The 21,493-nt window shown below is 49.5% G+C and overlaps 1 protein-coding gene across 5 annotated transcripts in view; it reads left to right on the forward strand.

Moving 5' to 3' along the window:
* The first annotated feature begins 236 nt into the window (after window positions 1-236).
* Window positions 237-21,493, forward strand: part of LOC137437491 (tensin-3-like) — a 376,468-nt gene continuing 355,211 nt past the window's right edge. For 2 of the 5 annotated variants that reach the window (XM_078766912.1, XM_078766914.1), the window contains exon 1: window positions 254-428. In XM_078766912.1, the coding sequence (XP_078623038.1) occupies window positions 390-428 (39 nt within the window). In that variant the 5' untranslated portion in view covers window positions 254-389. Of the gene's footprint in view, window positions 429-21,493 lie in introns of all 5 variants that reach the window. The other 3 variants (XM_078766918.1, XM_078766921.1, XM_078766923.1) reach the window with 3 other exon arrangements.

Below are 21,493 nucleotides of genomic sequence, written 5' to 3' on the forward strand. Positions count from 1 at the left end.
CCCATCACGTGCCGGACCCCCGAACCCATCACGTGCCGGACCCCCTAACCCATCACGTGCCGGACCCCCTAACCCATCACGTGCCGGACCCCCTAACCCATCACGTGCCGGACCCCCTAACCCATCACGTGCCGGACCCCCCTAACCCATCACGTGCCGGACCTTCTGGCTTTCCCTCCCCGCGTCCACTCCCACACACGGCTGGCGATATTCCATGGTGGGCCGGGACGGGGCGGGACCTTTTTCATGCAGGAGACAGGGAGAGGGTGCAAGAGAGAGAGACACACACGGACAGAGTGTGTGTGATAAAGTGGAGACAGACACCGTGTCCGTGCACTCTTACATGGCAGGTGTTACACACGGAGGAATAACGAGCACCTTGGAGAGCCATGCGGAATAGATCTCACAAGGACAAGACTCCCAAAAAGGTACCAAGTTCACGGTGCGCGAGTTCATCTACCTGTAAAGGTTCCTCTCCGGGTTCAGGCATTCGCGCTGTGAAGTCATGTGATTGTTGCCATGTGATTTTCTCAGGTGCAAGAAAAACACGCGTGTTCTTCTTCATCAAACAAACTAAAGTAGGTAATCTGGACCTTGACAGAGATGTTTTACCACAAGTACCATGGCTATAGTACCTGTACCTTGATCGGAAATTTCATTTGTTGTTTTTGTTGTTCTTGTTGTTAAATCAGAGAAAATGCCAAAAAGAGTTAAAATTCGTCTGTTACCTTCTTCTTCTTCTTCCTCCTTCGTATGCACCTGGTAGCAGTAGCACCATTGGCTGAGGTGTGTGCTCTTGTTGCTCCACGTCACATGTGGAGCCCCCTGTTGGTCACGGCAGGAATTTGTTCATGAGCCCGGTGATAGCTCGCCTACTCTTCGCGATGGTAGCTGGTAGCGTGATGTATGTAGCTTTTCATTGTTGTGCCGCTGATGCAGAGCCCCATTACAATTACATTGGTACTCAATTCGCCAACTTCGGAATGATGACGGAATTCAAACTCAGGACCCAAGGGTCGAAACCAGCTACCCAAACCACCCGGGATTCAAACGTAGACCCAAGGGTCGAAACCAGCTACCCAAACCACTCGGGATTCAAACTCAGGACCCAAGGGTCGCAACCAGCTACCCAAACCACTCGGGATTCAAACTCAGGACCCAAGGGTCGAAACCAGCTACCCAAAACACCCGGGATTCAAACTCAGGACCCCATGGTCGAAACCAGCTACCCAAACCACTCGGGATTCAAACTCAGGACCCAAGGGTCGAAACCAGCTACCCAAACCACCCGGGATTCAAACGTAGACCCAAGGGTCGAAACCAGCTACCCAAACCACTCGGGATTCAAACTCAGGACCCAAGGGTCGAAACCAGCTACCCAAACCACTCGGGATTCAAACTCAGGACCCAAGGGTCGAAACCAGCTACCCAAAACACCCGGGATTCAAACTCAGGACCCCATGGTCGAAACCAGCTACCCAAACCACTCGGGATTCAAACTCAGGACTCAAGGGTCGAAACCAGCTACCCAAACCACCCAAGATTCAAACTCTGGACCCCATGGTCGAAACCAGCTACCCAAACCACTCGGGATTCAAACTCAGGACCCAAGGGTCGAAACCAGCTACCCAAACCACCCAAGATTCAAACTCTGGACCCAAGGGTTGAAACCAGCTACCCAAACCACCCGGGATTCAAACTCAGGACCCCATGGTCGAAACCAGCTACCCGAACCACCCGGGATTCAAACTCAGGACCCCATGGTCGAAACCAGCTACCCAAACCACCCGGGATTCAAACTCAGGACCCCATGGTCGAAACCAGCTACCCAAACCACCCGGGATTCAAACTCAGGACCCCATGGTCGAAACCAGCGACCCAAACCACCCGGGATTCAAACTCAGGATCCAAGGTCCCAAACCAGCTACCCAAACCACCCGTGATTCAAACTCAGGACCCAAGGTCCCAAACCAGCTACCCAAACCGACCGGGATTCAAATGTAGACCCAAGGGTCGAAACCAGCTACCCAAACCACCCAAGATTCAAACTCTGGACCCAAGGGTCAAAACCAGCTACCCAAACCACCCAAGATTCAAACTCTGGACCAAAGGGTCGAAACCAGCTACCCAAACCACCCAAGATTCAAACTCAGGACCCAAGGTCCCAAACCAGCTACCCAAACCGACCGGGATTCAAATGTAGACCCAAGGGTCGAAACCAGCTACCCAAACCACCCAAGATTCAAACTCTGGACCCAAGGGTCAAAACCAGCTACCCAAACCACCCAAGATTCAAACTCAGGACCCAACGGTCGAAACCAGCTACCCAAACCACCCAAGATTCAAACTCTGGACCAAAGGGTCGAAACCAGCTACCCAAACCGACCGGGATTCAAACTCTGGACCAAAGGGTCGAAACCAGCTACCCAAACCACCCAAGATTCAAACTCTGGACCAAAGGGTCGAAACCAGCTACCCAAACCATTAAACCAACACCAAGCTCGTTGTTTGTTTGAATCTGCCTGAAGGACAAATGTTTTCTGATGGGCAAATCCCGAAACTTACAGACTTTGCGGAAACTTACGGAGTCATGATGTATGTACATTCTCCCTAACAGATCTCTAGCTGCTATTACGGAATATTTATATATAAAGTCGTGGGCAAAAATATTGGCACCCTTGCGCTTTTTTCAAATAACTCACACTTTGAAAATAAGTTAAAATTGACAAAAGTATTTGGTATCCACATTTGTATTTCTTTGGTTTGCAGTGAAACAAAACCAAAAAAGCTAAAAAAAATTACTAAATCTTAGCTAATTCCACACAGAAATCCTAAAATGGCCCGGACAATATTATTGGCACCTTTTAGAGGTTGTTAGAAATCATTAGATTTCAAGCAGGTGATTCTCTTTTACTTTGGAATTGAATTCACCTGTGGTGAGTTGCAGGTGCCTGCAATATAAAAATCACTCATTCAACAAGTTTGAATGGAGAAAAGGAGTCGTTCTGCTGTTTTGTTTCACTGTGTGTACCACAATGAGCATGGAGAAAAGAAAGAAAACCAGAGAATTGTCTGAGGAGGTCAGCCACGAGATTGCAGGCAAGCATGGACAATCTCAAGGCTACAAGTCCATCTCCAGAGACCTTGATGTTCCTGTGTTCACCGTACGCAATGTTATCAGGAAGTTTAAGGCACATGGCACTGCAGCCAACCTCCCTGGATGTGGCCACAAGAGAAAGCATGATCAAAGATTGCAGCGAAGGATTGTTCGAATCGTGGAGAAAGCACCTCGATCAACTGCCAAACAGATTCAAGCTGACCTTCAGACACAAGGTACGACAGTTTCAACTCGCACCACCCTTCGCCAACTCAATGAAAGGGGGTTCTATGGTAGGAGACCCAGGAGGACCCCACTGCTGATAGACAGAAGAAAGCCCGAATGGAGTTTGTCAAAACACACCTGAACAAACCAAAAATCCTTCTGGGAGAATGTCCTGTGGACAGATGAGACCAAATTAGAGCTTTTTGGTAAAGCACATCATCTCTATGTTTACAGAAAACAAAATGAAGCCTTCAATGAAAATAACACCTTCCCTGCAGTGAAACATGGAGGAGGTTCAGTGATGTTTTGGGGTTGCTGTGCTGCCTCTGGCAGTGGGTACCTTGAATGTGTTCATGGCATCATGAAATAAGGAGATTGCAAAGGCATTTTGGAGCGCAATGTTCAACTCGGTGTCAGAAAGCTGGGTCTCCGTCGAAGGTCATGGGTCTTGTAGCAGGACAATGAACCCAAACACACTTCAAAAAGCACCCAGGAATGGTTCAAGACAAAAGACTTGGACTGTTCTGAAGTGGCCAGCAATGAGTCCAGATATAAATCCCAATGAACACCTGTGGGGAGATCTGAAAACAGCAGTTGGGAGAAGGCCCCCTTCAAATCAGGGATAACTGGAGCAGTTTGCACAAGCAGAGTGGGACAAACTGTCCATAGAGAGGTGAAGGAAGCTCATTCATGGCTATAGGAAGCGCTTGACTGCAGTTATTTTGGCAAAAGGCTGTGCTACTAAATATTAAGTCTGGGATGTCAATAATTTTGTCAATGACATTCCGTTTTATGTTCTGATTTAGAAGGATTTTTTTTTTTTTTTTGTATACTGAATCGAGGCGCGTGAAAGAGCTAACATTTATTTCACAAACAAATCAACCAGACAAACAAAAAATATAAAAAGAGGGAGCGGAAGACAAGATGGGGAGAGAAGGGTAAGCACACAAACATAACATTTGAGAGCAGGGAGATGTGTGGGAGGGAGAGGGCTTGGGGGGAGGAGGCGTGGGAAGGGGGGGGGGGGGTGGGAGAAATATAAAACACAAGGACACCAAGGACTTCCAGGACAGAAGTTGGTATTTCAAAAAAGTGGATTTGGGGTGAAATTAGCGGGGGTAGAAAAGATCAAGGTTTTGGATGGGGGCAGATAAGAGATGGTGGTGAACAGCTGTTTTAAAGACCTGGAGGGTGGAGTGGGATTGAAGAGAGTGAGGGAGTTTGTTCCAGAGGTGGGAGAAAAGAGGAATGAAGGAGTGAAGGTGAGCAGAGAGTCTTGATTTTGGCAGTTTAACCATAAGAGGGTTGCAGGCAGATCTTGTGCGACCTGTAGGAATATTTGGGGGACAGAGCCCAGAGAGAGGGGGGGGGGGGGCAAGGCCAGAGAGGAGTCGGTAGAAGACGGAAAGACCACCAACCTGCCTGTGGCGAGTGAGTGAAAGGCCCTTGGAGTTAGCTTCATCGCGGGAGATTCCAATGATTCTGAACGCTTTGGTTTCAACAGCGTGAAGACGAGCTAGGCGTGAGGCAGGAGCACCAGCCCAGAGGGGAGAGCAGTATTCCATGGAGCTGCGGATGAAAGCCTTGTATGTGGTGAGGAGCTCAGGCGTGCCAAGGAAGGACTTCGCACGACGGAGGATGCCCAGTCGGCGACTGGCCTTGGAGGCCAGATTTGAAATGTGGTTTTCCCAGGAAAGATCATGACAGATAGTGAGACCCAAAAGCTTCAGTGACAGAACTTCTTGGAGAGGATTATTCAGAAAGTGGATGGGAGGGTTGTCCAGTCGGTCTTTTCGGAGAGACATCGTAAGAGTGTGAGATTTGTCAGGATTGAAAGACATGTTCCACTTGTTTGCCCACTCTGTGATTTTTTCCAGGTCTGCAGAGAGTGAGTAGGCTGCAGACTGCCGATCTTAGGGATGAGGAATGGAGAGACAGATTGATGAAGACCAGAAAAAACACAGGGCCCAGAACACTGCCTTGGGGAACTCCAGCTTGAACAGGCAGAGGAGATGAGAGAAACCCATTCAGGGCCACACGTTGACTATGACTAGAGAGGAAGTCCGCCAGCCATGCGTGGAGATTTCCATGGATACCAAAGGAGGAGAGTTTGGTGGGCAGAGCGGGGTGCCAGACCGTATCGAAGGCACGTGATATGTCAAGGGCGACAGCTCTAATTTCCTGTTTGGCATTGAGGTCCTCCATCCATTGTTGAGAAAGCAGAAGCAGCATGTCCAGAGTAGAGTGACCAGGTCTGAAACCAAATTGATGATCAGAGATCAAGCCATTGGAGAAGAGGAAAGATTTCATATCTGAAGCAATGATGGATTCCATGACTTTGCTGATAATTGGGAGAAGGCTGATTGGTCTGTAGTTGCTAGGATCTGTTTTTGCACCTTTTTTGTGCAGAGCGGTGATGTTGGCTGATTTCCAAGCAGATGGCAGATGATCTTGAGCAAAAGAGAGGGTGAAGAGAACAGAGAGAGGGAGTGAAGGAGCGAAAGAACAGGATTTTAGGACCCGTGGGCTGATGCCGTCAGGTCCAGTTGCAGAATCAGAGTCGAGGGTTGACAGAAACTTTTCCACCTTGTCAGGAGGAAAGGACACAGAATCCAGGAGCAGCTGGGTACGACTGGGTACAGAGAGGGATGGGTTTGGGACACAAGATTTAGAGGCAAATACAGAGTTGAGGCATTTAGCTTTTTCACGTGCGGAGTCAGCCGTGTAGCCATTTGAGGTGAGGGAGGTGATGGAGGGGGAACGAACACCAGAAACAGATTTGACCAGACGCCACCAGGATTTGGAAGAGGGAGACAGATAAGAGAGTTCGGTCTTGAGAACGGAGAGATATTGTTTCCTGGCTCTCCTGAGGGTGGACACACACTTGTTTCGGGCTTTGTGAAAGGAAATGAGATTTCCTTCCGTTGGATTTGCTTTCCAGGAGACGAAAGCAAGTTGTTTCTGGGCAATAGCCTCACCACAAGATTCCGTGTACCATGGATGGGAGGAAGGGTATGACAACTGAAGATGAGATGGGATAAATCTGTGCATGAGAGAGAGCAATTTACTTTGGGAGAATTCCCAGGATGAGTTGATGTCAGAGGCGGTAGAGATGGGAGACCAGTCCAGATGATTGATGGCTGCTTGAATACCGTGCCAATTGGCCTGAGTGAAATGCCAGACTCATCGACGCTGAGGAGGCTCTCTGAGAATGGTCAGAGAGATGTCCACTTTAACAAGCACATGATCAGATGAGCCGATTGGAGCAGAAGAAGAGCAGCAGACATTTTCAGGGAAGTTAGTTATAACCAAGTCCAGAAGAGAAGATGCTCCGTTGACTGAGATCCGGGTCGGGAAATTGACAGATTGTGTCAATCCCAGTGAGTCGCATAAGTCCTTTGCTGAAGAGCCATGGCTGGTGAGAGAGGTACCCACACCCAGCCACCTGGCATGGTGACAATTGAAATCACCACATATGAGGAAGAGAGAGTTGGGATGGGTAGATAGAAGTTGGTCCATATTATCAGACAGCGAGATGTAGATGGAGTCATCACTGTTTGGTGGACGGTACAACACCCATATGAACAAAAGGTGGGAGCGAAGGGGAAGCCGTAGCCAGAGGTATTCCTGGGGGTGAGGTGGAGAGAGGGCAGTGCAGGGAGAGTGAGAAAGAGAGTTTTTGATAAAGATAGCAACCCCACCTCCAGGACGAGGCTCAGGTCTATCATACCGGAGGAGGGAGTAACCTGGGAGAGATACCAAGGAATCAGAGACATCATGAAGGAGGAAAGTTTCTGTTAAGCAGATCACGTCTGGTTTGTCAGAAGCAACCTGTATGGAGAGATCAGTCAAGTTTGAGCGAAGGCCCCGGATGTTTGAGGTCCATACCGTTAATGAAGAGGAAGGGGGAGCATCGGATATAGAATAGGGGGGAGGAGGGGTCGGGTAAGATGTGGAAGAGGTGGAAGAGGTAGGGAGAGCTGTTGAAGGTGTGTCAGAGATTTCAGAATGGCTTGGAGAAAGGGAAGGATGGGGCGGACAATCGGTTTGATGGTGATTGGGTGAGGCACAGTGAGGTGTTATTTGAGGAGGCGGAAGGGCGACTTAATATAGCGACGATATATTAAGTTCAGAATCAAAAACAAATGTTCTGTAATATTAACAGTGAAATAAAGAATTGTCGAGACCAAATACTTTTGTCAGTTTCAACTTATTGAGTTTTCTGAAAAAAGTGCAAGGGTGCCAATATTTTGGACACGACTGTGTATATATATATATATGTATATGTCTATATGTTTATGTATATAAGTTCAGTGTGCCATGGGCATGATGGACCAAACGTCCTTTCCTTCTTTGCGTTTTTGTGACCTTTGAACTGGATCACCTTTCTAACCCCAAACCGAAACTACTTTGGTTCTAAATTTACTCGAAAATGTTTTGTGAAAAAATTGCGATTGTACTCATGACGGGGAGAAACAAACTTAAGCAAACATTGATTTTGATTGGTCTCGTTTGTTTTAGACAATTTTTAAAAACTTGTTTGTGTTTGTTCTGCCAGATTAATTGTCCACACATCATGGATATTTGGAATGCGATGTGTTGCCAAATGGAGTCTTCCGGCTCTACTAGAATGTTGCTGCTCAAGAATACTGGATTTAACCGCTCAGGCCGGGTTCGACCACGTGATCTGGGATTAACTAGAATACTAGTTACTCTAAGTTGTCCACACAGATTGATTAACTCGATACTGTAAGTTGTCCACACAGATTGATTAACTAGTTACTCTAAGTTGTCCACACAGATTGATTCACTAGTTACTCTAAGTTGTCCACACAGATTGATTAACTAGTTACTCTAAGTTGTCCACACAGATTGATTAACTAGTTACTCTAAGTTGTCCACACAGATTGATTAACTAGTTACTCTAAGTTGTCCACACAGATTGATTAACTAGTTACTCTAAGTTGTCCACACAGATTGATTAACTAGTTACTCTAAGTTGTCCACACAGATTGATTAACTCGATACTGTAAGTTGTCCACACAGATTGATTAACTAGTTACTCTAAGTTGTCCACACAGATTGATTAACTAGTTACTCTAAGTTGTCCACACAGATTGATTAACTAGTTACTCTAAGTTGTCCACACAGATTGATTAACTAGTTACTCTAAGTTGTCCACACAGATTGATTAACTCGATACTCTAAGTTGTCCACACAGATTGATTAACTAGTTACTCTAAGTTGTCCACACAGATTGATTAACTAGTTACTCTAAGTTGTCCACACAGATTGATTAACTAGTTACTCTAAGTTGTCCACACAGATTGATTAACTAGTTACTCTAAGTTGTCCACACAGATTGATTAACTACCGGTAGTTAATCTAAGTTGTCCACACAGATTGATTAACTAGTTACTCTAAGTTGTCCACACAGATTGATTAACTAGTTACTCTAAGTTGTCCACACAGATTGATTAACTAGTTACTCTAAGTTGTCCACACAGATTGATTTTTACCATTTGGGGCCAGTTTGATGAGCAACCACATGACTCCCTGAGCAATAAATGATAACTATTTCAGAGTGTGCAGTCTTTGTATTAAACCAAAAGTTAATTACTCTGTTTGTGATTCAAACAAACTATTAACTTGAGTTCGATCAGAGTATTTCATATCTCGTGTGAACCAATCAGAGCGGCCCTTTTGTTTGGTGCTCTGTGTTCTGTGCCCAATGACATGCGAGCCCTACACAATACACATGGACATCTCTCATTGGGTCGATGGGGTTTCACGTTCTTTCTCTCTCCCTTCCTTTCCCCGTTTGCTAATAAAACATGTTTAATGCTCCGTGAATCATCCCTTACCGATCGTGCTGTTGGCGACGTGAGCACTTCCTGGTGCTGCATTATGAGGACTCTTCCACCATCACTCTCCTCTCCCCTCACGCTTCTTCACTCCTCACTCATCTCCCCCTGACTCTCCTCTCCCCCTGACTCTCCTCTCCCACCTCACTGCACATCCCACCTCACTCCTCTCCTCCTCACTCTCCTTTCCTCCTCACTCTACTTTCCTCCTCACACTCCTTTCCTCCTCACTCCCCTCCCAACCTCACTCTCCACTCCTCTCACTCCTGTTCCCCCTCCCCTCATGCCTCTCCCCTCACTCCTCTCCACTCCTCACTCCTCTCCACTCCTCACTCCTCTCCACTCCTCACTCCTCTCCCCCCTCACTCCTCTCCCCTCACTCTTCTCCACTCCTCTCCCTCCTCACTCCTCTCCCCCTCACTCCTCTCCCCTCCTCACTCTTCTCCACTCCTCACTCCTCTCCCCCCTCACTCCTCTCCCCTCACTCCTCTCCTCACTCCTCTCCACCCCTCACGCCTCTCCCCTCACTCCTCTCCCCCCTCTCCCCTCACTCTTCTCCACTCCTCACTCCTCTCCCCCCTCTCCCCTCACTCCCCTCCCCCCTCTCCCCTCACTCCTCTCCCCTCACTCCTCTCCCCTCACTCCTCTCCCCCTCACTCTTCTCCACTCCTCACTCCTCTCCCCTCTCCCCTCTCCCCTCACTCCTCTCCCCTCACTCCTCTCCCCCTCACTCTTCTCCACTCCTCACTCCTCTCCCCCTCACTCCTCTCCCCTCTCCCCTCTCCCCTCACGCCCCTCCACTCCTCACTCCTCTCCCCTCGTCACCCCCATCCATTTTTGTTTCTCTCCATTCCCACCCCTCCCTCATGCATCTGGAGATGATTTGTCCTCAGATAAGGTTTCTTGTTTGCTTCCAGTAAAGGTTCATTGGGAGTGAAACAGACTCCATCCTAATCCTAACATTTTAAATGGTCTATGATGTTACATACGTGTTCTACATTTATCCTCATAAAACCTCTTTATTTGAACCTCAACCTCGGTTATGCAGCTTGTCTTCTTATTTTCCTATCCCTGATCCTATTATTTACCCATGGAATATATCCTTACTTGTTTCCTTCTCAGTAAATGGGATTCGCGTCATGGGACACAATGACTTGGACGTGACGTATGACGACTCGGGCATCATGACCTTGAGACAAAGGGGACTCACGACGCAAGTTTGGAACTTGTAAGGAATCCATTACATCAATGTTGCTTCCACGGTCCCATAGAGCCTGCGTTGGTCTACGATGGGCTACGATGGCCCAAACCTACGATGGCCCACGATCACTCTGAACACGTCGGCATGAACTGATGATGAAGTGATGGCTGGGGTTTATATACCCCCAAAGTAGCTACGAGGACGCACGAGGACGTAGGATCATCCTGCGTCCTCGCGGGATTGTCGTATGTTGTCGTACGATGGTCTACGATTGTAGGATCATGGACCATCGTAGACCATCTTTTGAACATTTCAAAAGATGATTTTCCAACCGACGATGGCCACAAAATCGTACGTCGGCGCAGGATGGGCTCCACGATCCTACCATCGAAGACCATCGTATACCAACGCAGGCTCTATGGGACCATGGCTAAAGGTATCCTATTTTATGCCCATTCACCTCTCTGTGCCTGCCAATCACTGTAACATAGCAGGTTCTTTCCACCATACTCACTGACTCTGCACCTGGAAGGGTTTATGTGATGTGCACCCCTTTACAGTCATGGTTCCCTGTATTGAAGAGTTTATGTGATGTGCACCCCTTTACAGTCATGGTCCCCTGTATTGAAGGGTTTATGTGATGTACTTCCACAGAAGTTGCGGATGAAGGCCTTGTAGGTGGATAAAAGTTCAGGCCCTAAACGAAAGAGTCCGCACATCATATCAATGTGAACACGACAGTCTGTTTTTGTGTCGTGCTCCATCTCGGTGGACGTCACAATATTTTGTTCACATTTTCTCGTGTTTCTCTTATTCCTCCTGTTCCTTTTCATGTTTGTTATCTTTCCTGTACTGTGGATAAAACGATAAGTGGTACTCGTTGACGATGTACACAAAGGACGCCATTTGAGGTGACTTTCTTGTTTGCTTTGAGACTCAGCACAGGATGCAAACCTCACCGCACACTCGTCGCCCTGAAATAACATCAAGCCCCACGAACATCTCTCCAGATGGATTGTTTCCGGTAAAAGGCGAGCGGATGCCAGTTTAAGCTCTGGGAAAATGTTTAACTTCATTAACTTATCTCTGCTTTCCTTGAACATTCATCTCACAAAAGCCACAATATGCCATTTCGCAGCCATTAAACAACTTGCTGTGTGGTGTACATTTGTGTGAGTGAAAGCCACAATGGTGTAGTTGGTTTTTCCTCTCTTCCTCTTTATTAATGACTCATTCACTGCTCATGATGGAGGAAGATTGCACAGGGAGTTTTGCATATCTCATCCGTTGTGGTTCTAGTCTCTCCGGATTTATTATAACACCACCGCAGGTTAACGTGAATGATTGCTGTAGATTCTGATGTACCGTATGGGTTTGGAGGAGCCTGGGTTACCTGAGCTTGTAGAGATCGGTTATGAGAGTCGAGAGGAGCTGGTGCCTTGTCTTGAAGTAATCCAGAGAGTGGAATGAGGTTGTTCTGCAGGTGGAGGGAAAAAAAAGAAGGACAAAATATGTGTAGGTGAGCCAATAGTCTGGAACTGTGCGTTTGACTACGCAGGGGATGCTGGGTAAACGTGTGTAGCACAATGAGACTATGCGGGGATGGAGAAAAAAGTGACAGAGATGGGGAGAAGAGGTGAAAGCCAGGAGTGATATCTAAAATATGAAGAAGAAAAGTTTGTTTGTTTATGTGTTTGTTCGTTTATGCATTCGGACCTTGCAGGTACCAGGGCAACCAAACTTTGCATGGCCTCCTCTTTCATCCAGAAGGTTGGAAGGTTGAGGGTTATACATGTTTGGATAAAAACATTTTTTACCACAGATAAAACCAGATAATTGGCCTTGAGGCTTCAATGGGGTCTTGTGCTTATACACTGCCTGGGTTTTTTCCCTTGGAGCGATCAGGTAATATGTTTTGTGAAGATCGTATGTTGAGGTTTGCAGTGATTTAGAACACAAATTTAATTATTCGAGTGTTTAAAGGTGCACATATTATAAAAGACATTGCTTTACACAGGTTTATTATAACACTTCCGTGCTCAGGCCTTGAGTGAGTATGTTCTTAAACCCTGCCTAGGATTTTCTCTGGAGTGATCGAGTAATGTGTTTTGTGAAGGTCATAAGTTGAGATTGTCAAGGATTTGTTGTTGACAGCACAAATTTAATGATTACAGTGTTTACATATACACCTGTTATTAAAAAGATTACTTTACACTGGTTTATTATAACACTTCCATGTTTAGGCCTCGAGGGAGTATGTTACTCATACACTGCCTGGGTTTTTTTCCCCGAGAGCGACCGAGTAATATGCATTGTGAGGATAGTATGCCAAAGTTGTAGTGATTTGTTATCAACAACATCAATTTAATTATTATAGTGATTGCTTTACACAGGTTTATTATAACACTTCTGTATTCAGGCCTTGAGTGAATATGTTACTTATACACTGCCTGGGGTTTTTTCCCAGGAGCGATCAAGTAATATGTTGAAGGAGCCGGGGCTCCCACGTCGATCGGAAGAATGGACGCGACAAAAAGCTAGAATTCATCTGAGTTGCTTTAATGAAATCAAACACTCAGGCACTCTGAAAAACCGTTTATCAGTCAGCAATATATATCTATTCCGCCAGGGGGTTTGCCCAGGCCCGGCGCCAGGGGGCGTGGCCCAGCGTCCTGGCTGCGGCCTGGCAAGTTGAGCGCGGGCCTGGGCGTCCTGGACGAGCCCGGCATGGTGATCGCTCCGCGTCCTTGATAGGTGCAAGGCGATTGTGAAAACTCAGCGGCAGCCGCTACACACGTCCCCCCAGAATCGACTTGCACCGGCAGGGTCAATTTGAGGGGGGTCCTGATGACCCGGCCGAAGCGACCCCTGGCGGGTCGTGGGAGGGGGTCCGGTGAGGTGGTGGGCGGTCGAGTGGGGGGCACCGTGGACGGGGGACGGCCTCGCCGCGGCGGAAGGGCCACCCGTGGTGGGTGGTCGACGTCCACGTGCGCCGGCTTGAGGCGGTCCACAGCAATCCGGTCCGACCTGCCGCCGATGTCGATGACGAACGACTTGTCGTCCCGTCGCAGCACCCGGAAGGGCCCGTCGTACGGCGGCTGGAGTGGCCACCGATGTGCGTCGTGACGCACAAAAACATACTCCGCTGTGCGGAGTGCTGGGGGGACGTAGGACTGGGGGTCACCGTGGTGGGATGTTGGCACGGGGGCAAACCGTCGGGCGGCCTCCTGGAGGTCCGAGCGCTGGTGAGCTGCGGACCAGGGACTGGTAGCGTCGGGCACAAATTCGCCCGGGACGCGTAGCACCTGGCCATAGACAAGCTCGGCGGTGGATGCCTGGAGGTCCTCCTTGGGGGCCGTGCGAAGGCCCAAAAGGACCCACGGCAGCCGGTCGGCCCACCCGACGTCTTGAAGGCCGGCCATGAGCGCGGCCTTCATGGAGCGGTGGAATCGCTCGCACAACCCGTTTGCTTGGGGGTGGTAGGCCGTAGTACGGTGGAGCTTGATCCCCAGGTTGCGGGCGACCGCGCCCCACAGCTCGGAGGTGAACTGTGGACCGCGGTCTGACGAGATGTCCGCCGGTGCGCCGAAGCGGGCGACCCAGGTGGCGATGAAAGCCTGCGCCACGTCGGCGGTGGTGGTGGAGACGAGGGGAACGGCCTCCGGCCACCTGGTGGTCCTGTCCACCATGGTGAGCAGGTGTGTGAACCCCCGTGACGGGGGGAGGGGGCCCACCAGATCCACGTTGACGTGGTCGAAACGTCGTTCGGGCACGGTGAAAGGTGCCAGCGGGGCCTGGGTGTGTCGGTGGACCTTGGCCCGTTGGCAGGCCGTGCAGGCGCTGGTCCAATCGCGGATGTCCCGACGAAGGCCGTGCCAGACGAAACGCGCCGACACCAGCTTCTGGGAAGCTTTCCGGCCCGGGTGGGAAAGGCCGTGGAGGGAGGCGAAGATGCGGCGTTGCCAGGCGACGGGCACGATGGGGCGAGGCTGGCCTTGGGAGACGTCGCAGAGCAGGACAGTGTCCGCGCAGGGGATGTCGGCCAGGCGGAGGCCCGTGTCCGCCGCCCGGAGGGCTTGCACCGTGGTGTCGGTGGTTTGGTCCGCCGCCATAAGCGCAAAATCCACGCCCAGGTGGACCGCGTTCGCGCTGGCCCGGGAAAGACAGTCGGCCACGGCGTTGTTTTTGCCGGCGACGTGCCGGATGTCCGTGGTAAACTCCGACACGGCGGAGAGGTGGCGCTGTTGGCGGGCCGACCATGGCTCCGTGACCTTGGCCATGGCGTAAACCAACGGCTTGTGGTCGACGAACGCCGTGAAAGGTCGGCCCTCCAGGAGGTGGCGGAAATGGCGGACGGCCAGGTGTAGACCGAGGAGCTCCCGGTCAAACGTGCTGTATTTGAGCTCGTTCGGCCGGAGCTGCCGGCTGAAAAAAGCGAGTGGCTGCCAAACCCCGTTCACCCATTGCTCATGTACGGCGCCCACCGCGTAGTCGGAGGCATCCGTGGTGAGGGCGATGGGAGCGTTGAGCACCGGGTGAGCGAGCAGTGTTGCGTCGGCGAGGGCCCGCTTTGAGCCTTGGAAGGCCGCATCCATTGCTGCGGACCAGGCGATGTCGTGCTTGGCCGGCATGCCCCGGAGGGCTTCGTAGAGGGGCCGCATGAGCTGAGCAGCGCGGGGCACGAAGCGGTGATAAAAATTCACCATTCCCAGGAATTCCTGCAGGGCCTTTATGGTGCGGGGACGCGGGAACGTGGTGATGGCCTCGACCTTGGTTGGCAGCGGCACGGCCCCGTTCTTGGTGATGTGATGGCCCAAAAAATCAACGGCCGTCGTGCCGAAGTGGCATTTGGCCGGGTTGACGATGAGGCCGTGCTCGCTGAGGCGCTCGAACAGTGTCCGGAGGTGGAGGAGGTGCTCGGCCCGGGACGTGCTGGCGACGAGGATGTCGTCCAGGTAAACGAAAAGGAACGGCAGGTCACGCAGCACGCCGTCCATCAAGCGCTGGAACGCCTGAGCCGCGTTCTTGAGACCAAACGGCATCCGCAAGAATTCGAATAAGCCGAACGGCGTGATGACTGCCGTTTTAGGGACGTCGGCCGCCCTGACAGGTACCTGGTGATATCCCCGTATGAGGTCAATTTTCGAAAAAATGACCCGTCCCGCCAGACGGGCGGAGAAGTCTTGGATATGCGGGATCGGGTACCTGTCGGGGGTGGTAGCGTCATTGAGACGGCGGTAGTCGCCACACAGGCGCCATCCACCCCCCGGCTTTGGCACGATGTGCAGTGGCGAGGCCCACGCGCTATCGGAGCGCCGCACGATGCCGAGGTGCTCCAACGCGTCGAATTCGGCCTTCGCTACGGCGAGCTTGGCTGGGTCGAGGCGGCGGGCCCTGGCGTAGACCGGCGGGCCCGTGGTTGGTATGTGGTGCTCGATCCCATGCCGTACTGCGACGGCCGAAAACGTCGGCCGCGTGAGGGCCGGGAACTCCGTGAGCAGGCGAGCAAACTCGTTCGCCGCCGGGACGGCGCATGCCAGCTCGGTCGGCGCGGAGCTGCTCAATGTGCATACCAGAGAGCTGAAGGTTTCAGCGTTGATTAAACGACGCCGTTGGACGTCCACCAGCAGTCCGTGTGCGCAGAGGAAGTCGGCGCCTAGCAGAGCCACGGGCACGTTGGCGGTTACAAACGTCCAAGCAAAGCGTTGGCCGCCGAAGCAGAGGGTGACGTTGCGCGGGCCGAAGGTGCGGATAGTCGATCCGTTGGCCGCAACTAAGGAGGGGCCGCAAACCGCGGATTGCCTGTCCTGGTCAGAGGCGGGTATGACGCTCAGTTGGGCGCCGGTGTCGCACAGGAAGCGCCGTCCGGACGCTTTATCCGTGATGAACAGTAAGTTGCCCGTGTGGCCGGCGCTCATGGCTGGTAATGAACGCCGGCCCGGCCGTTTCCCGGCCTGCCGAAGGTGCACGGGGGTCGGCATGTCCGGGCCTTCTGTCCGAACCTGGCATGATAGTAACACCACGCTTGGTCAGGTGGAGGCCTCGGTCGTCATGCCGGAGGTGGTCGGCTCGGTAGAGCGGCCGCCAATGGCGTCGGCAGTTCGGCCGTCGACCGTGCCGGGTGCTCGGGCGCCCTGGGTGTTGCGTCGGACGGCGGTGGGTCCCATGTCGCCGCTACGATGCGCTGTCCTGCGGCGGAGATCTTGTCGGCTTCTCTGGCAAGGGCCCGGGGATCTGTGATCGTCGTGCTTGCCAGGGCGAGGCGTACCGGGTTAGGCAGCTGACGGAAGAACAGCTCCCGGAACAGGAATGCCGGAGAGTGCTCGCCGAGCAGTGAAAGCATGTAGTCCATGCGCTCGGAAGGGCGCGTGTCGCCGAGCTCAGGCAGATCGAGCAGGCGCCGTGCGCGTTCCGCCGATGGGAGGGCGAAAGCATCGAGGAGCAGCTTCTTAATCGCGCCGTATTTGTCAGCGGCTGGCGGGCTTTCGAGGAGGCTCAGGGCGCGGGCCGCGGTAACCGACCCGAGCGCAGCTACCACATGGTGGAAGCGGGTGTCGTCGGCCGTGATGCCTCGCAGGGCGAACAGGGACTCCGCCTGTGCGAACCAAACCGCCGCGTGAGCCTCCCAGAAGGTAGGCAGTTTAAGGGCGACTGCCGTGTCCATGTCGATAGGTCACCAATGAAGGAGCCGGGGCTCCCACGTCGATCGGAAGAATGGACGCGACAAAAAGCTAGAATTCATCTGAGTTGCTTTAATGAAATCAAACACTCAGGCACTCTGAAAAACCGTTTATCAGTCAGCAATATATATCTATTCCGCCAGGGGGTTTGCCCAGGCCCGGCACCAGGGGGCGTGGCCCAGCGTCCTGGCTGCGGCCTGGCAAGTTGAGCGCGGGCCTGGGCGTCCTGGACGAGCCCGGCATGGTGATCGCTCCACGTCCTTGATAGGTGCAAGGCGATTGTGAAAACTCAGCGGCAGCCGCTACAATGTAATGTGAAGATCGTATGTTGAGGTCAAATGTATGTAAGCTAATAATGGAAACTGGATAATCCCTTGGCATGTTTCTCCCCTACCTCTAATTCTCCTCGTCTCAGTACGATCCGTCTGTTGCTTTTTTAACTTTAATCCATCACGTCACAAAATCGGCACTGCAAGATGCTCACCGGTGCACTTCTGGTGGCTTCACTCACACTAGTAGAGATAGCTCTGGAAATGACCATTCTGGGTGCATTGTGCCTCCAAATGTATTATAACACCATCATGTTCATGCTACCCCACCTGTAAATGTGCCGTCTGTTGCTACTTGAGACTCAAGACCAGACACAGGCTCGGGTTTAGGGTCAACGTGGAAGACAAGCAGCCTCCAGGTCAGCTTCCATGTTTTTGGGCATGCTTAAAGGTGAAGCATTTCAATATAAGTCCATGTGCATTTTGAAACGCCCAAGATTGGTAATTCATACGAAACCATAAGGCCAACATTCCACAATTTGTCATGCAGTAAATATTTAAATATATATTTTATTGAATTTCCCCGGGCAACACCAGATACTTCAGCTGGTGTACTATAAAAGTGAATTTGTAGATATACTGTGGGACCTTGCTATTCGCAGGGGATACGTTGCTGGAAAATCCACGAAGAGCGAAACCGCGAATAGCGGGCCATTGTTTGAATGGAAAAAGGGGAGATAGGTTCCCGAGTCATGAAGATCCGTGAATAGAGAGGAACAACCAGCGAATGGCGAGGCAAAACCCGTGAATGTTGATGAAAATCCGCGATTTCACGGAACACCGCCGCGAATAGGAAAAAAAACCCGCGAATTTGCGGGACACTTTTCTGCGAATGGAGAAACAGGTCGCATTTTATCACCCGCGAATACGTGGAATCCGCGAATAGTGGAACCGCGAAAAGTGGGGTCCGACTGTATTTGTTTATTTGTTTGTTTATTTATTTATACATGTGTCAAAAACTAAAAAACTACTGAACCAAATCCAACCCAAATTTTGCATGTTGCTTAAGCGTACGCTAATTATGTTTTCTGCTGTGGTAGCATATCTGGGGACCCTTCCTCCCCACAGACATATCTGGGCAAGACCCCAATTCTCTCTATACAAATGTGTATTGTATCATGCCACCCATTGGTGTCCGGTATTACAAACCAACTTCTTGTATAAAGAAAGTTTAAACAACTTAACAATATGCAATATGGTGATGTTAAAATCTAAGTGAGAAACTGATTAATCTCACTCATTTTAAGCGGAGGTTGAAACCAAATAATCCAACACTGAGCTTCACAGCAAAGAGGAAGTGATTTTTTTGTAGCACCACATAGTAGCAGTAAAGTAACTGATGAAGATGAGTGGCAGGATGGCCCAGAGGTACATACAACCTTTTGAAATATCATGCTATATATCATTCTCTCAGTGGTGAAGAATGACTTTAAAAATTCCTGTATCTCGATCCAGATCTTCAACAAAATCTAATCGTTTCATTCTTGCCACACATCCAACCTCTCCACCAAATTTCGTCCAAATTCCCATTCCCTCATCCCTCTGCAGCTTCAGGTGTTGCCCCCATCTCTCTGCTGTGAGTTCATACCCCCTGCCACCTCATTCTTCCATGAGTCTTGATCTTATAGAGAAGAAAGAAGGCAAACTGCACACATCACACTGTGCTTCCTGCTGCTTGAGAACAAGACCTGCAGAGGTTTTATGTGAACTTGTAAATTCTGATGTAACCTTGTCAAAACCTCCAGACTTCCTCTCGTCCTTGCTCGTGAAGTGACACCATCAAGGTGACAAAGGGAGACAATAAAAAAAAAACATACAATTTTTGGAAACCCTAAACCAAACTCTATAACTCACCCGGTTATTCATTTGCCTCGAGATTTATTTCTTACATAACATGTTTATAGAACTACGTTGTATAAGAACAAACACAGGAAAGGGGGAACGCGTGAGTTTGGGACATCATTTTAAATTGTTCTTTCATTCATCTCAATTTTGAGTCGTCATTGGATTTTCTTTATCGCTGTCATTTGTTGTGGATGTCGTATGAGGAAAGGGTGGATGTAGAGGGTGCTGGGGTAGTTAATAGATGGGGAAAAATAAACAGAAATATCTTTTCAATTTTTTAGTGCAGCTTTTTACAATTGTTACCCAACATGAAGCTTCACACTAGTTCAACCTTGTGTTGGAATCTATGTGAATAAACAAGGTAAGAAACTTTCCGGTTTTGTTTTGAACCTCAAACATTGATGAAACCATCACCATATCACCAGCGTAGTCCTGTGCTGTGTTTGTAATCCCTCGACAATGCTCATTGCATGTTAACTTTGTGTCCGTGTGTTGCATATGCCAGTACAAATTGCTGTCCAAACACTTGGGCAGGTGGGTGGGTTGGTGTAAGGAGGAATGACAGAAAAACAAGGAGAAAGACTTCTCGTTTTCCAAGCTTCATCATGGGCGACACCATCACGGAGTCTTCATTAGACGACAAAATATTTTGACATGCTCGGGCTAAATTTCCAACTAAGCAAAGCAAACTCAACGGTCGACTCCCTCCATGGCAATTTCAAGGTGTGGATGCCATTTCTATAGGTAAACTAGAATGGCACTTGGTAGAGCGCATACCTCTGCCAGGATGAACGGTTTATGTTTTGTATCCCACTGATAGGCCGAATCTGCATCGAACCATTTGAATTTGTCACACACCAAAATCTAATCGGCTTGTTCTTGTCACAGACCCAACTCATCCACAAAGTTTTGAAATATCGTGCTATTTTTTTTATATACAAGATCGAGGCTCGTGTAAGAGCTAGCACATTAAACACATATTAGCACATAAAACACAAAAAACATAAACGGACACGTAAAACAACTAGATGGTATTCATAGAATACTTACCCTGCGCAGTCAACTTGTTGTGAGCCAACTCTTCTGTTTTTGAACATTGTTTTTCTTTGATCCAATATGGCTGCCAGACCACGTGAGCGATGACGTCATACATTTATATTCTCTAATATAATTGTTGCATAGACCATGCTCAATACATTTCAAACTGATCAGACTAAGCGCTGTCCCTGTCGAATTATGACGTCATAATTATGGCACCAATGACGTCATCGTTAACAACACCTATTCCCCATATGGAGTTCTTTACAATGAGCCATGTTTCAATTTTTTCCATGCAGCAGTTTTGGAGATATAGAGGTGCAACATTTTCCGGTTTTCCCAAGATGGCGCCTGTACCACATGACCTATAACGTCATGATTATCATTGGAATATTCTACATGAGGAGGCGCTCCTATGGTGAAAATTTCGTGCCCATCAGACCAACAGTTGCTGAGAAAAAAAATTCACAATGATCGGATACGATCGATACGTGATATGTGATACTGTACTTGTCGAATTATGACGTCATAATGAAGGCACCGATGACATCATCATTAACATATCTTATTCCTCAAGGGGAGCACTTGACAATGAGCCATCTTTCAATTTTTTCCATGGAGCGGTTTCGGAGATATAAAGGTGCTACTTTTTCCGATGTTTTTTTTTGCTATGTATAGTTTTTGGCCCTATCTCTCAATTGTGGAGAATCACTTAATCATAGTATCCGGATCTTCACCATAATCAAAGCAATTGGTCCTCGTCACACACACAAGTTGTCCACAAAATTGTGTCTAACTTTTTGAGACATCCTGTTCACAGACAAATAGGGGTGGAAACATAACCAACAAACACCCAAACAGGAAGCCGAGCAGAGGGTAAGAAAGCTCATTGAATGTACCATGAGTACCTGCTTCATTCGGTAAGGCTGGAAAAGTGAGCGATGCAACAATAAGGAAATGCCGTCCAAACTTGATATTCTCATATAGGTGGACTGTCATGTCCGATATCATGCCATGACACACGGCAGTCATTGGTTTCCCAGTACGCAAGTTTGTAAATGTCACAGGACATTGATACCCGTACGGACTTCCGAGTTCTCTTGGGTTTTCAACCAACCAACTGATGTCCTGAGCAATCTGACCAATTCCCTGAGTTTACATCTTCACCGCATTTACAAATTCTCTTTCTAATATGTTTTTAGTAGCTAGTAATA

Source organism: Myxine glutinosa, chromosome 12 (assembly GCF_964187855.1).
Source record: "Myxine glutinosa chromosome 12, kmMyxGlut1.1, whole genome shotgun sequence".
NCBI lineage: Eukaryota > Metazoa > Chordata > Myxini > Myxiniformes > Myxinidae > Myxine > Myxine glutinosa.